The sequence below is a fragment of the Entelurus aequoreus genome, linkage group LG14, assembly GCF_033978785.1.
Source record: "Entelurus aequoreus isolate RoL-2023_Sb linkage group LG14, RoL_Eaeq_v1.1, whole genome shotgun sequence".
Lineage (NCBI taxonomy): Eukaryota > Metazoa > Chordata > Actinopteri > Syngnathiformes > Syngnathidae > Entelurus > Entelurus aequoreus.
Window position 1 is genome coordinate 55,774,745 of NC_084744.1, and position 15,000 is coordinate 55,789,744.

At 41.6% G+C, this 15,000-nt stretch overlaps 1 protein-coding gene across 2 annotated transcripts in view; it reads left to right on the top strand.

Moving 5' to 3' along the window:
• The window catches only part of LOC133665071 (kidney mitochondrial carrier protein 1), a 73,831-nt gene that overhangs the window by 46,061 nt on the left and 12,770 nt on the right, over window positions 1–15,000 (top strand). For both annotated transcript variants that reach the window (XM_062070244.1, XM_062070245.1), the window contains exon 6: window positions 14,404–14,528. In XM_062070244.1, coding sequence (XP_061926228.1) covers window positions 14,404–14,528 — 125 coding nt within the window. The remainder of the gene's footprint in view (window positions 1–14,403; window positions 14,529–15,000) is intronic.

The window sequence follows — 15,000 nt, forward strand, 5'->3', positions numbered from 1 at the left end:
CGCTACTCGACTTTTCAGTCCGTGTCCTTCCTCTCCAAACTCTCCAAGCTCCGCCTCCTCCTGCTGTTCCCGACCGCTACTGTTAAAGACAACAGGGTGATTAGACAACTCGTACCACCTGGGAAATCTAATCACCCGTTCAGCCGTGTCTCGCCGTTGGCACTGCCATGCCCCCGTCTGATGGTGCTCTGTCCTCAGCACCATGGACAGAGGCGGTGACCTCCGCTCCTGCAGGCAGCGCTGGCCACACCTCCCTCCACACCAGTTTTTTCTACTGGGGAATATTTGCACTTCTATATGATTCATATTTATTCAGGCAAATTTTGGTGAACATATAATTTTTATTGTTTACTTATTTAGTATAATCAAAAGTTTAAAAAAAATAGAAGTTTATTGCGTTTTTAAGGGGTTACTTGTGTTATTATTACTACAGTGTTGGAGCTAGGAATTTTCAAAATGGGGTCCCGGGGACCCCATCAAGTCATAAAAATGGGGTCCCACTTTTTTGTAACCGTTTTGAAAACAAATCATAAATGTATGCATTATCCTGTTATATCTCACATTCTATATTGTGTTTTGGAAAAAGGTTGTCATAAATGTTACTTAATTCATTAAAAAATAATACGAAAGAAAAACAATTTTTTGCAGATGTAAATTTATTCAGTTATAAACATTCATTCACTTTCTTCTTTCCTTCATTGATCTAAACCAGGGGTCACCAATCTTTTTGAAACCAAGAGCTACTTCTTGGGTACTGATTAATGCGAAGGGCTACCAGTTTGATACACACTTCAATAAATTGCCAGAAATAGCCAATTTGCTCAATTTACCTTTAACTCTATGTTTTTATTAATAATTAATGATATTTACACTTAATTGAATGGTTTAAAAGAGAAGAAAACACAAAAAAAATGACAATTAAATTTTGAAACATAGTTTATCTTCAATTTCGACTCTTTAAAATTCAAATTTCAACCGAAAAAAAGAAGAGAAAAACTTAAAAAAAGAATTTATGGAACATCATTAGTAATTTTTCCTGATTAAGATTAATTTTAGAATTTTGATGACATGTTTTAAATAGGTTAAAATCCAATCTACACTTTGTTAGAATAAATGATAAATAAATGATAAATGGGACAAATTGGACCAAGCTATATTTCTAACAAAGACAAATAATTATTTCTTCTAGATTTTCCAGAACAAAAATTTTAAAAGAAATTCAAAAGACCTTGAAATAGGATTTAGGATTTCTAGATTTGCCAGAATATTTTTTTTGAATTTTAATCATAATAAGTTTGAAGAAATATTTCCCAAATATTCTTCGTCGAAAAAACAGAAGCTAAAATGAAGAATTAAATTAAAATGTATTTGTTATTCTTTACAATAAAAAAAATTAATTTACTTGAACATTGATTTAAATTGTCAGGAAAGAAGAGGAAGGAATTCAAAAGGTAAAAAGGTATATGTGTATAAAAATCCTAAAATAATTTTTAAGGTTGTATTTTTTCTCTAAAATTGTCTTTCTGAAAGTTATGAGAAGCAAAGTAAAAAAAATAATGAATTTATTTAAACAAGTGAAGACCAAGTTTTTAAAATATTTTCTTGGATTTTCAAATTCTATTTGAGTTTTGTCTCTCTTAGAATTAAAAATGTCAGGCAAAGCGAGACCAGCTTGCTAGTAAATAAATAAAATTTAAAAAAAAGAGGCAGCTCACTGGTAAGTGCTGCTATTTGAGCTATTTTTAGAACAGGCTGGCGGGCTACTCATCTGGTCCTTACGGGCTACCTGGTGCCCGCGGGCACCGCGTTGGTGACCCCTGCTCTAAACTTTACCGCTGCCGGTATTTTTTTTTAAATATTTGTATTTAATAAGTTGTAGTTGTATTTATTTCAGTATAAAAGTGTACCGTATTTTTCGGACTGTAAGTCGCAGTTTTTTTCATAGTTTGGCCGGGGGTGCGACTTATACTCAGGAGCGACTTATGTGTGAAATTATTAACACATTAGCGTAAAATATCAACTAATATTATTTAGCTCATTCACGTAAGAGACTAGACGTATAAGATTTCATGGGATTTAGCGATTACTTATATATGTTTTTTTCCTTCTTTATTATGCATTTTCGGCCGGTGCGACTTATACTCCGAAAAATACGGTAATAAGTTGTAGGGGTATTTATTTCAGTATAAAAAGTGTTTTGCTTCGGTCATGAAATGATGATAATGGCGCTTAAATCAGCTTCAGATCTATCCATCAATTCTAATTGTTTATTAATTTTTTATTTAATGTTTTTTTGTTTGTTTTTTGCCCTTTTTGTCAAAGAAAACAGGGTTTATTATGGCAAACACACAAAATATGCAAAATCTTCCACAAAAAATATTTTTCAAAGTGCAATGTGAAGTACCGTATTTTTCGGACTATAAGTCGCAGTTTTTTTTCATAGTTTGGCCGGGGGTGCGACTTATACTCAGGAGCGACTTATGTGTGAAATTATTAATACATTAGCGTAAAATATCAACTAATATTATTTATCTCATTCACGTAAGAGACTAGACGTATAAGATTTCATGGGATTTAGCGATTAGGAGTGACAGATTGTTTGGTAAACGTATAGCATGTTCTATATGTTATAGTTATTTGAATGACTCTTACCATAATATGTTACGTTAACATACCAGGCACGTTCTCAGTTGGTTATTTATGCCTCATATAACGTACACTTATTCAGCCTGTTGTTCACTATTCTTTATTTATTTTAAATTGCCTTTCAAATGTCTATTCTTGGTGTTGGCTTTTATCAAATACATTTCCCCAAAAAATGCGACTTATACTCCAGTGCGACTTATATATGTTTTTTTTCTTCTTTATTATGCATTTTCGGCCGGTGCAACTTATACTCCGGAGGGACTTATAGTCCGAAAAATACGGTAATAAGTTGTAGGGGTATTTATTTCAGTATAAAAAGTGTTTTGCTTCGGTCATGAAATGATGATAATGGTGTGCCAGGGCATACATACATTATTTATTTAACGCTTAAATCAGCTTCAGATCTATCCATCAATTCAAATTTTTTATTTATTTTTTATTTAATGTTTTTTTGTTTGTTTTCTGCCCTTTTTGTCAAAGAAAACTGTTTTTTTTTTTTTTGTGGCAAACACACAAAATATGCAAAACCTTCCACAAAAAATATTTTTCAAAGTAGAATAGTTGATGTGAAGTAATCGGAGCCTTGGATAGGTCAATAATTCATAAAAACATTGATTTTGATTCAATATTATGTTTTGAGCAATGACAGTTTTAAATAATAAAAAAAAAAACGCTTTGTTTTATTAGTCAACATTTCAACTTTTTCTAAATTACATTTCACCTGTAAGCTTTTTTAATTCACTTTTGTTATGTTTTTGTTTATTTTAATAGTATTTTTAGAATGGCCTTTAAAAGATTAGCTGCGGGCCACACTTTTGACACCCCTGCTATAGATAATCAAAAATTAAATCTGACAAGTTTTTGGATAAAAAGCAGAGCCTGACGACACATGCACGTTTATCATAACGCACGGTCAGCATCTCTGCTTCAGTAAACAATGACGGTGATGATGCTAACTTGTCAGCCACTTCTCCAAGAGACTCCTTTTGAACAATCCTCGCACATTAACACTTCAAAAGGCACATATTCGCCCCGTTTGTTGACCGGCAAAGTATGTTTTTGGGGGGGAGTCGTCTGGTCGGGTGCTGGTTAGCTGGTTAGCTGTCAACATCCTCGAACGATGTCGATAAAAGTTAAGTTTCCATGGACTCACAAAGACTAAAACAAGTCATTTACTGGAGTCATGGCACAGGATGAAGTTAAAAATGTTGACTTTACACTCACCTTTGTGTTTACCATGAAGTCTTTCTTTTGACCGCTCCTTGCGGTAAAGTTGTCCAAGTGCAAACTGAGGCAGTATTTGTGATTGATAAAACTTTCGGCATATCAAATTTTAAGAAATTGTACCGGAAAGTTCATTACTTTGAAGACGACCAATAAAAACGCGCAGAAGGCAGGGTCGGAAAAAAAATTAAAAAATCCGGACTTCCGGAAATTCGCATCCTTTCTGATTTCAGTGTGTAAAAAGACACAAAAAGTGTGTTAACGCCAACCGTGTTATGGTGTTATTTATTGATCCCAAGAAAAAATAACTAAAAATGTTTTAAAGGCCTACTGAAATGATTTTTTTTTATTTAAACGGGGATAGCAGATCCATTCTATGTGTCATACTTGATCATTTCGCGATATTGCCATATTTTTGCTGAAAGGATTTAGTAGAGAACATGGACGATAAAGTTTTCAACTTTTGCTGGCTGATAAAAAGCCTTGCCTGTACCGAAAGTAGCGTGACGTCACAGGTTGAAAGGCTCCTCACATGTCCCCATTGTTTACACCAGCAGCGAGAGCGATTCGGACCGAGAAAGCGACGATTACCCCATTAATTTGAGCGAGGATGAAAGATTCGTGGATGAGGAACGTTAGAGTGAAGGACTAGAGTGCAGTGCAGGACGTATCTTTTTTCGCTCTGACCGTAACTAAGGTACAAGCTGGCTCATTGGATTCCACACTTTCTCCTTTTTCTATTGTGGATCACAGATTTGTATTTCAAACCACCTCGGATACTATATCCTCTTGAAAATGAGAGTCGAGAACGCGAAATGGACATTCACAGTGACTTTTATCTCCACGACAATACATCGGCGAAGCACTTTAGCTACGGAGCTAACGTGATAGCATCGGGCTTAACTGCAGATAGAAACAAAATAAATAAACCCCTGACTGGAAGGATAGACAGAAAATCAACAATACTATTAAACCATGGACAGGTAAATACACGGTTAATGCTTTCCAGCCTGGCGAAGCTTAACAATGCTGTTGCTAACGACGCCATTGAAGCTAACTTAGCTACGGGACCTCACAGAGCTATGCTAAAAACATTAGCGCTCCACCTACGCCAGCCAGCCCTCATCTGCTCATCAACACCCGTGCTCACCTGCGTTCCAGCGATCGACGGCGCGACGAAGGACTTTCACCCGATCATCAATGCGGTCGGCGGCTAGCGTCGGATAGCGCGTCTGCAGGGGCGGATTAAGAAATTTTGGCCCCCTGGGCCTGACATGGTCTTGGCCCCTCAACCCCCCGCGCGTGTGGGCGCACACACACGCACGCACTATGCAAGAAATACTGTATACTGTGAACAGACATGCACACTGTACTGTACAGAAGAGTGCACATACTGCACACACACTATTAGGTATACCACACAGACACTGACAAGCACAGGTTTCACACAGACACAGGGGGAGGGGATAAATGGCCTAAAAATAAACATTTTTGAAAATGATTACGCCCACTTCAGTGATGGTGCATTGGGTCATTTGAGAGATATTATGTATTGGAAGTTGGTAGCTATCATGAAATAAACCCCCCAACCCACCCAAAAAACTAAATCGGACATGATTTTTGCCCCCTTTTCCTCCCTTCTATCATTAAAAATAAAATAATATCTTAGGAAAACACATTGGCATAACGGCAGCTGTGCAGCAAATTGAGGCTCAAAGTCTGTATCTATTTGTGGTTAAGCTTGAGGAGAAGGAGAAAGGTAAAATGATAACATGCATCGGAGAGCACCACAAAGAAAGGTGTAGGCCAGTTCATGGTACAAGGGCTGCATGCAGGTCAAGATAGCCCATTTCCAAGAATGCTATAGTGGCTGGACAGGCACTGGACATGTCCTGAACTCAGTGTCAGACGTGGCTGCCGAATACTTGGATGAAGTGAAGCAGCTGACAGATCTCATGCTGCCCCATCTGAAGACTGTCCTGGCCAGGCAGAGGATGGATGAGGAGACCTTCCCAATGGACCCTGTCAGTGAACAGGCTAGTAACATTGATGGCACCCCTGTGCACAACATTGGGATGGAGAGACAATGTGGCAAGGTGGACTACAAACTGAAGAAGTTGGGCACACTGAACGCAGTCAATAGGTCAATAATTTTACAGAAGAGCCAGGAGCTTCAGAGGTTTCAAGGCAGCAGCACAAGCAAAAAGGGAGGTTGAACTCAACTGGAGTAAATTCATGAAGGCAAAATTCGAGAGTAGGGCAGATGAGAAACAAGAGATGGCTCAAAGAAAGGAGAGTAAGAGACTAGACATGCTGGACACACTGAAATCTTTTGATGGCCCCTTCACGATAGTGGGGAAGTTGAAAAGTTCCTTGTGGATGAAAGTCTGCACAAGAATGCAAAGCTGCAGAGAATGAAGCTTGAGGTTCAGTTTGCCAGAGAAAGCACCAAGCTTCTGCCTAAAGTCAATCCTATCTTCACAATCCAGGTGACACTTCCCAGAAATGGCAAAAGTGCAATTCTCCAAGTCATAATGGATACTTAGAATTTTATGGTGGTGGTAAGTATTCATGAAAACAGGTAGCCTAACATTAGTGAATGGGTGAATTCTGGAAATAACCTAAAAATCTTACACAGTGCACCTTTAAGCAAGGGGTTTCTTTCGTGCTTTCAATTTTGCAAAATCATCCACCACATCATTGAAGTCCAACTCTCTTGTCAGCTCACTCTCAATTGCCATTAGAGATAACGCATTTAATCTTTTCTGAGTCATTCTTGTGCGCAGCTCATTTTTTACTCTTGACAAAAGAGAGAATGAGCGTTCTCCCTCACAGTTACTGACCGGTAGAGTGAGAAAAATCTGTAGCGCAATGTATGTATTAGGAAACGTAGGCTGTAGTCCAAAATGTATTATTGTTTTGAGCAGTCCTGAAGGGGTCCTCTCCTCATCAGTGTTGTTGAGCTGTATAAAAGATTTGAACTGTATAAGCTCCTGTCCAAGACTTTCATTGAGGTCAGATGGGTATGATTCAGTGAGAATCTTGGCCTTGTGAAGGACTGAAGCATTGGACTCTGTATCCAAAGAGAAAAGGACACTGAACAAATTGTTCAGATGTTTGTAGGCCTCCAGACGGTGATTAAGGCTTGAACTCAGTTGATCAATAGAGGCAATAAATGTCTCTATTTGAAACAGTTGCCTTCCCTCAAGCACAACATCTGGGGATGCTGATTCATCAGCAAACTTTTTACGTTTCCTCGTCCGTTCAGCCCTGTAAGATGGGGTGCCACCCAACATGTTTAAGGCTTTCTGCTCAAAATGATCAAATAGATCTCTTTGGGAGAGAACAAAGGTGCGCAGAGATTCCAGCAATCTAACTGCTGTACCAAGGTCCATGTCTGCTTTTTGAAGTTGCAGACTTGTGGCCTGAAATCTGGACAGAACAGTGTCCCAAAAGCCTGCCATGAAGGCCATCTCAAGTGAATCCAGCTTCCGCACTAGACTGTCAGCTTCAGTTCGTGTGTCTCGTTTCTCTGTGTCATCAGTGGAAATAACCTGTAGTGCTGCTTTTATTTTACTGTAGTTCTGCCACAGTGCTTTGGTAGATTCTGCACGGCAACTCCAACGCGTGTTGGATAAAGCTTTAAGTGTGAGATCTATGTTGGAATTGCCAAATACCCTGTCCCATCGGTGTGTGGATGCAGTTGTGAAGTTGTAAATAGACTGAATCAAGTCAAAATACTTAGAGACTTCATTTCCACATCTGTCAATGCTGTTGACTCCCACCAAATTCAAAGAGTGAGCTGCACATGGAATATAGTGTATTAATGGGTTGCTTTTCTTTAAGTGAGCCTGCAACCCATTATACCTCCCTGACATGTTGCTGGCATTATCATAAGCCTGCCCCCTGCAATTTGACAGCTCTAACCCTAGATTTTCCAACACAGACATGACACAGTTAGCCAAACTTTCACCTGTATGGCTAGTAATGGGCTCAAAACCCACAAAGCGTTCAACAACACTGCCCTCTTTGCTAACAAAACGGAATATGAATGTCAATTGGTCCACATGAGATAAATCTGGGGTTGAATCCACAATGATAGAGTAGTATTTGCTTGCTTGCAGTTCATCTGCTATAGCCTGTTTGGTTTTTGCACCCATCAATTCAATGAATTCCTCACAAATGGTGGAGGACAGATATGAGGTATTACCTCGACCCATCTGCCCAAACTTTCTGATGTGATCCTTTAGAAAGGGATCAAATTCAGCCAGGACCTCCAGAATACCAAGGTAGTTCCCATTGAGAGGAGACCCTAACGATTCATTTTTACCCCTAAATGCAAGGCCCCTTTCTGCAAGGAATTTAATGACTGCAACAACTCTTTGTAACACCTGCCTCCAATAGCTGCTCTCTGCCTGAAACTGTTTGAACAGGTCTGCATCAACTGTGGCACCTTTGGCGCGGTTCAAGACTGCTTGCATGCAGGTTATGTGCTCAGCACTTCGCTCATGTTCACCAAATCTTTCTGAGTGTTTCCAATCACAATAGCCTGTCACAAAAGAATGCGTTTTTGGGGAAAACAGTTTGCATGCAAAGCAGTAAACATTACCAGTAGAGGGAGAGTACATCAGCCACTCTCTTTGTACTCGTTGTCCATTGGGCAAGTGTGAAGTAAAATGTTCATTGTTTAGGCATCGGGTTTTGCCTCCTAGCCCACTGTTCCTCACAGAAGCTGGATAACGGCTGTGACGGTTGTGAAATGATTTTGCACCTCTTTGAATAAGAACTTCCTTCATTGACTCAGTGAGGGTCTCAGCCCATTTAGCGGGATCACTAGGTGGAGTTGTCACTGTAGATGGTGTTGAAGAAAGATTCAGCTCATTTTCTATGCTGTCCAGAGGTGCAGTGACCTCACATTCATCCGAGCAACTGGCTACTGCTGAATTGGTTGAATCATAAGCATCAGAAGCATTTGGTTCAGTGTCTACACTTGTAGTGGTCTCAGGATCTTGGGAGCTACATGCTAGCTCAGGTGCATTGCTAACCTTAGCTGAATTTGCAGTAGCATTTATAGAATTGCTTTCAGCAGATGTCTTTGTACTGAAGAAGCTGGAGATATTTGGAACACTCTCAAGTAAAACTGATTCCTTTTTTTTCTTTTCTTGCTGAATTTTTTTTCTAGCTCCTCCACTTAAACGTTTATGATCCATATTTCCCTTCTTTCTTTGCACATTGGCTCTTTGCCTATCACAACAGATAAACCAACTATGTGTGTGTGTGTGTGTGTGTGTGTGTGTGTGTGTGTGTGTGAGTTTGTTTGTGTGTTTATGATCGGTGCTGCTTCCTTCAAGTGTGTGAGGTGATTTAGAAAACTAGCAACCCAGCATCAACACTCCAAAGCAGAGAATAACAGCTTACTAGCATAGACAATTGAGAGCAGAGAATCAACTGATTCGTCTGATAGACAGCAGGAGAGCAGAGTGGTCAGTGATGATCGAATCAAGAAAATGTCTAAATGGCAAGGGAACAGACTGATTTGTACTGAGGAGAAAGAGAGAGAGAGCCAATTACAGTGAAATATATTCCAAAAGAGCCAAGTGACTAGCTGAAGGCAGGGACAAATGCCTTGGAGTGACCAACAAGAGTGCAAAGTACCAAATGGCAAAATGTGGAAAGACCAACAGGCAGATCTGCTTTTACCTCTTATCTTCACAACCAAAAAGTTGCTAAATGATGTTTTCAGTCGCTAGCCAGGTATGGCCAAAAGACGCGAAATCTAGCGGCAAAGTCGGTCAATCACACTGACAGTGAAACAAATATTTTGAAAAGATAATAATTGTACACCTTTGTGCACTTTAGTCTTCTATCTAAATATTTTCACAAAGGACACCAAGGCAGCTTGCTAGCTATGATGGGAGCAACAATGTCTGATAGACAGCAGGAGAGCAGAGTGGTCAGTGATGATCCAATCAAGAAAATGTCTAAATGGCAAGGGAACAGACTGATTTGTACTGAGGAGAAAGAGAGAGCCAAGTACAGTTAAATATATTCCAGAGCCAAGTGACTAACTGAAGGCAAAGACAACAGCCAGATACCTTAGCAGAGACCAACAAGAATTCAAAGTACCTAATAGCAAGATGGCGAGACCAACACAATAAATTGTATTAGGATTTAATTTATTAACGTTAATCTTAACAGCCAAAAAGTTGCTGAATAATGTTTGTAGTCGCTAGCCAGGTATGCCCAAAACAAGAGTCGCTAAACCTAGCAGCAAAGTTGCTTAATTGCAACACACTCTAGGATTCAGGGGAATTAAGGATAATAAAGATATTAATTGTACAACTTTTTGTACTTTTTTTCTAGTTTTTTGAGTCGCCAGCCATGTATGGCCAAAAGTCGCTAATTGAATGCCAACGTTGCTTAATCGCCAACACACTGGGACTCACTGAAGGACTGACTGAATAAAAAAGATAATTAAGATAATTGTGTACTTTTCTCTTCTGATATTTTCTCTAAGGACCCCAAGCTATCTGCAAGCAGCAATAATGTCTGACAGACAGGAGAGCAGAGTGGTCAGTGATGAATGGCAAGGGAACAGGCTGATTTGTACTGAGGAGAAAGAGAGAGAGAGAGCCAATTACAGTGAAATATATTCCAAAAGAGCCAAGTGACTAGCTGAAGGCAGGGACAAATGCCTTGGAGTGACCAAGAAGAGTGCAAAGTACCAAATGGCAAAATGTGGGAAGACCAACAGGAAGATCTGCTTTTACCACTTATCTTCACAACCAAAAAGTCGCTAAATGATGTTTTTAGTCGCTAGCCAGGTATGGCCAAAAGACGCGAAATCTAGCGGCAAAGTCGGTCAATCACACAGTGAAACAAATAATTTTAAAAAGATAGTAATCGTACAATGTCTTGTACTTTTGTCTTCTTTCTTAATATTTCTCAAAGGACACCAAAATGTCGCTATCTGCAGGCAGCTTGCTAGCTATGATGGCAGCAACAATGTACCTTAGAGTGACTGACCAACAAGAGCTCAAAGTACCTAATGGCAAAATGTGGAGAGACAGACACAATAAATTGCATTAAGATGAAGAGAACTGTTGCTATTATTAATCTTAACATCAACCAGAAAGTCGCTAAATGTCACCAGCCAGGTATGGCCAAAAGTCGCTTAATTGGCCACACACAGTAACAGAGAAACTAACAAAAAAAAGATCATAAAGATAATAGTTGTACAACTGTGTGTACTTTTGTCTTCTTTCTAAATATTTTCCCAAAGGACACCAAAATGTTGCTATCTGCAGGCGGGAGCGTGCCTATGTTCCCCGGGTCCTATGTTCCCCGGGTCCTATGTTCCCCGGTTGTTCCTGGGTCTTTGTATGCGACCGGGGAACTTAGGACCCTTTTTCTAAAAAAGGGTCCTATGTTCCCTGCATTGTATCTGGCGAAATTGCGAAATTGTGCCCTGACCAAAACCATCCCTAAACCTAACCTGTCACAGGGCGTTGTGGAGCACTTTTTTTTGGCGAAATTGTGCCCTGACCAAAACTATCCCTAAACCTAACCTGTCACAGGGCGTTGTGGAGCACTTTTTTTTGGCGAAATTGTGCCCTGACCAAAACTATCCCTAAACCTAACCTGTCACAGGGCGTTGTGGAGCACTTTTTTTTGGCGAAATTGTGCCCTGACCAAAACCATCCCTAAACCTAACCTGTCACAGGGCGTTGTGGAGCACTTTTTTTTGGCGAAATTGTGCCCTGACCAAAACCATCCCTAAACCTAACCTGTCACAGGGCGTTGTGGAGCACTTTTTTTTGGCGAAATTGTGCCCTGACCAAAACTATCCCTAAACCTAACCTGTCACAGGGCGTTGTGGAGCACTTTTTTGGCGAAATTGTGCCCTGACCAAAACCATCCCTAAACCTAACCTGTCACAGGGCTTGCGGCAGCAGATAGAGCAACTCAAACGCGAACTTCCTTCCTTCGACAACTTAAACGCGTCTCTGTCATGCGTGTCTGCGTGCGTCTTACTTAGTCGCGCATTGGAAGCAGCGTGGAACATAGAACCCTTTTCTGGAAAAAGTGTTGTACGTTCCCCGCAGCGGGGAACATAGAACCCTTTTTTTTAAAAAGGGTCCTTAGTTCCCCGGTAGAGGGGAACATAGGACCCGGGTAACATAGGGACGGGGAACATAGGGATGACCCGCTGCAGGCAGCTTGCTAGCTATGATGGCAGCAACGATGTCTGCCAGACAGGAGAGAGTGGTCAGTGACGATCGAATCGAGAAAATGACAAAATGGGTCAAAGACCAAAAAGTTATTAACTGACAGCAGTGACAAATGTCAGACTGTAAACTTTCTCGAAAGAAAAGGACAAAATGGGAAGATGCTGATAATAACAGCAAAATGGAAAATATAAGAATTTCCAAGTAATGCTCAACTCAAGTGTGTGTGTGTGTGTGTGTGCGCGCGTTAAACTTCTTGTTGAATGATTTCAAATTATCTCTGAGTCTGAACTGAGGGAAAGGAAACCAAATTTTGAGCAGTCTCTCACGAGTTCAAAATACCAAATGAGGAGATTCTAAAAGAACAGACCGGTTTATGAAAGACTTGATGGGGGAGGGGCACAGCTAAGAATACTTGAGTGAGATTCTGTGATCCAAATTCGAGATAGAGCTTTTTGATAATGATAATTTGTCAGAGTAAGGTTGTGTAATCAAAATTTGAGAATGAGCTTTGTCAATCAATCAAGAATATTTGCATTAAGTTCTGTGATCAAAATTCAGAAACAACCTTTAATAATTGATAAAGAATATGTGAGTGAGGTTGTGTGATCCATCCAATTTGAGAATTAGCTTTGATAATAATGATTGAGAGCCTCTGGCCCTCTGTGGATCATGGCCGCGGGGCCAATTTTGCCTGGCCCCTTGGGGCCTCTGTGGGTAGTGGCCGCGGGGCCAAGTTGGCCTGGCCCCTTGGGGCCTCTGACCCTCTATGGATCGGGGCCAAGTTGGCCTGACCCCTCGGGGCCTCTGGCCCTCTATGGATCATGGCCGCGGGGCCAAGTTGGCCTGACCCCTTAGGACCTCAGGCCCTCTGTGGGTCGCGGCCGCGGGGCCAAGTTGACCTGGCCCCTTGGGGCCTCTTACCCTCTATGGATCGTGGCCGCGGGGCCAAGTTGACCTGGCCCCTTGGGGCCTCTGGCCTTCTGTGGCTCGCGGCCGCGGGGCCAAGTTGGCCTGGCCCTTTGGGGCCTCTGGCCTTCTGTGGGTCGTGGCCGCGGGGCCAAGTTGGCCTGGCCCCTTGGGGCCTCTGACCGTCTATGGATCGTGGCCGCGGGGCCAAGTTGACCTGGCCCCCTGGGGCCTCTGACCCTCTATGGATCGTGGCCGCGGGGCCAAGTTGGCCTGGCCCCTTGGGGCCTCTGACCGTCTATGGATCATGGCCGCGGGGCCATGTTGGCCTGGCCCCTTGGGGCCTCTGGCCCTCTGTGGGTCGCGGCCGCGGGGCCAAGTTGACCTGGCCCCTTGGGGCCTCTTACCCTCTATGGATCATGGCCGCGGGGCCAAGTTGGCCTGGCCCCTTGGGGCTTAAGATTATTATTTTTGCAAAAGTAGTTTTGCTTGGGTCGCGGCCGCGGGGCCAAGTTGGCCTGGCCCCTTGGGGCCTCTGGCCCCCTGGGCCTGGGCCCGGTAGGCCCGGTCATTAATCCACCTATGCGCGTCTGCTATCCGAGTCAAAGTCCTCCTGGTTGCGTTGCTGCAGCCAGCCGCTAATACACCGATCCCACCTACAGCTTTCTTCCTTGCAGTCTTCATTGTTCATTAAACAAATTGCAAAAGATTCACCAACACAGATGTCCAGAATACTGTGGAATAATGAGATGAAAACAGAGCTATTTTGTATTGGCTTCAATGGGGGACGGATACTTCTGTTTCACTGGCTACGTCACGCGCATACGTCATCATACAGAGACGTTTTCAACCGGAAGTTTAGCGGGAAATTTAAAATGTCACTTTATAAGTTAACCCGGCCGTATTGGCATGTGTTGCAATGTTAAGATTTCATCATTGATATATAAACTATCAGACTGCGTGGTCGGTAGTAGTGGCTTTCAGTAGGCCTTTAATGATTAAGCATGAACTGATCTGTGCAAACTAACGTTAACTTTGGTGGAACAGAAAGGTGCAATTTCGAGTTAACCATCTTCACTTTCAAATTCACAAGCCAAGCATAACAAAACAACACCATTCCAGTTCACTGATACTTGATGAGTGATATAATAAAATTAAAATGTAATTTAAATGAAAATTAATTGAGTGCTTTCCGCCACTCTGTATTGTTAATGAGTCTGATGGTACAACATGTACTAAAACACTCGTTCCAAATAGTCCTGCACTAGTACATGTTGCACTCGGCCACTTTTACTTTTCCACAGGATTTCTGCAGCCTCATTTGACCTTGAACTCATTTCACCCTCTGCTGTTTGTTGCCAAGAAGTGTAACGTCGCCTCTCTCTCTCTCCCCCAGGGCGTCTCTCTAACTGCTCAGCGAGCGGCCATTGTGGTGGGAGTGGAACTGCCCGTCTACGACATCACCAAGAAGCATCTGATCCTGTCGGGTCACATGGGCGACACGGTGTACACGCATTTCTTGTAAGTGAAACCAGAAGTCCCCCTGGTCTTGATTTGCTCACAAACAGGAAATTATAAAACCCCAAACCAGAGAAGTTGGCACGTCGAGTAATTCGTAAATAAAAACAGAATGAAATGATTTGCAAATCCTTTTCAACTTATATTTAGTTGAATAGACTGCAAAGACAAGATATTTAATGTTCGGACTGGTTTTTGCAAATAATCATTAACTTAGAATTTAATGGCAGCAACACATTGCAAAAAAGGGGCATTTTTACCACTGTGTTACATGGCCTTTCCTTTTAACAACACTCAGTAAAGGTTTGGGAACTGAGGAGACACATTTTTGAAGCTTTTCAGGTGGAATTCTTTCCCATTCTTGCTTGATGTGCAGCTTAAGTTGTTCAACAGTCCGGGGGTCTCCGTTGTGCTATTTTAGGCTTCATAATGCGCCACACATTTTCAATGGGAGACAGGTCTGGACTACAGGCAG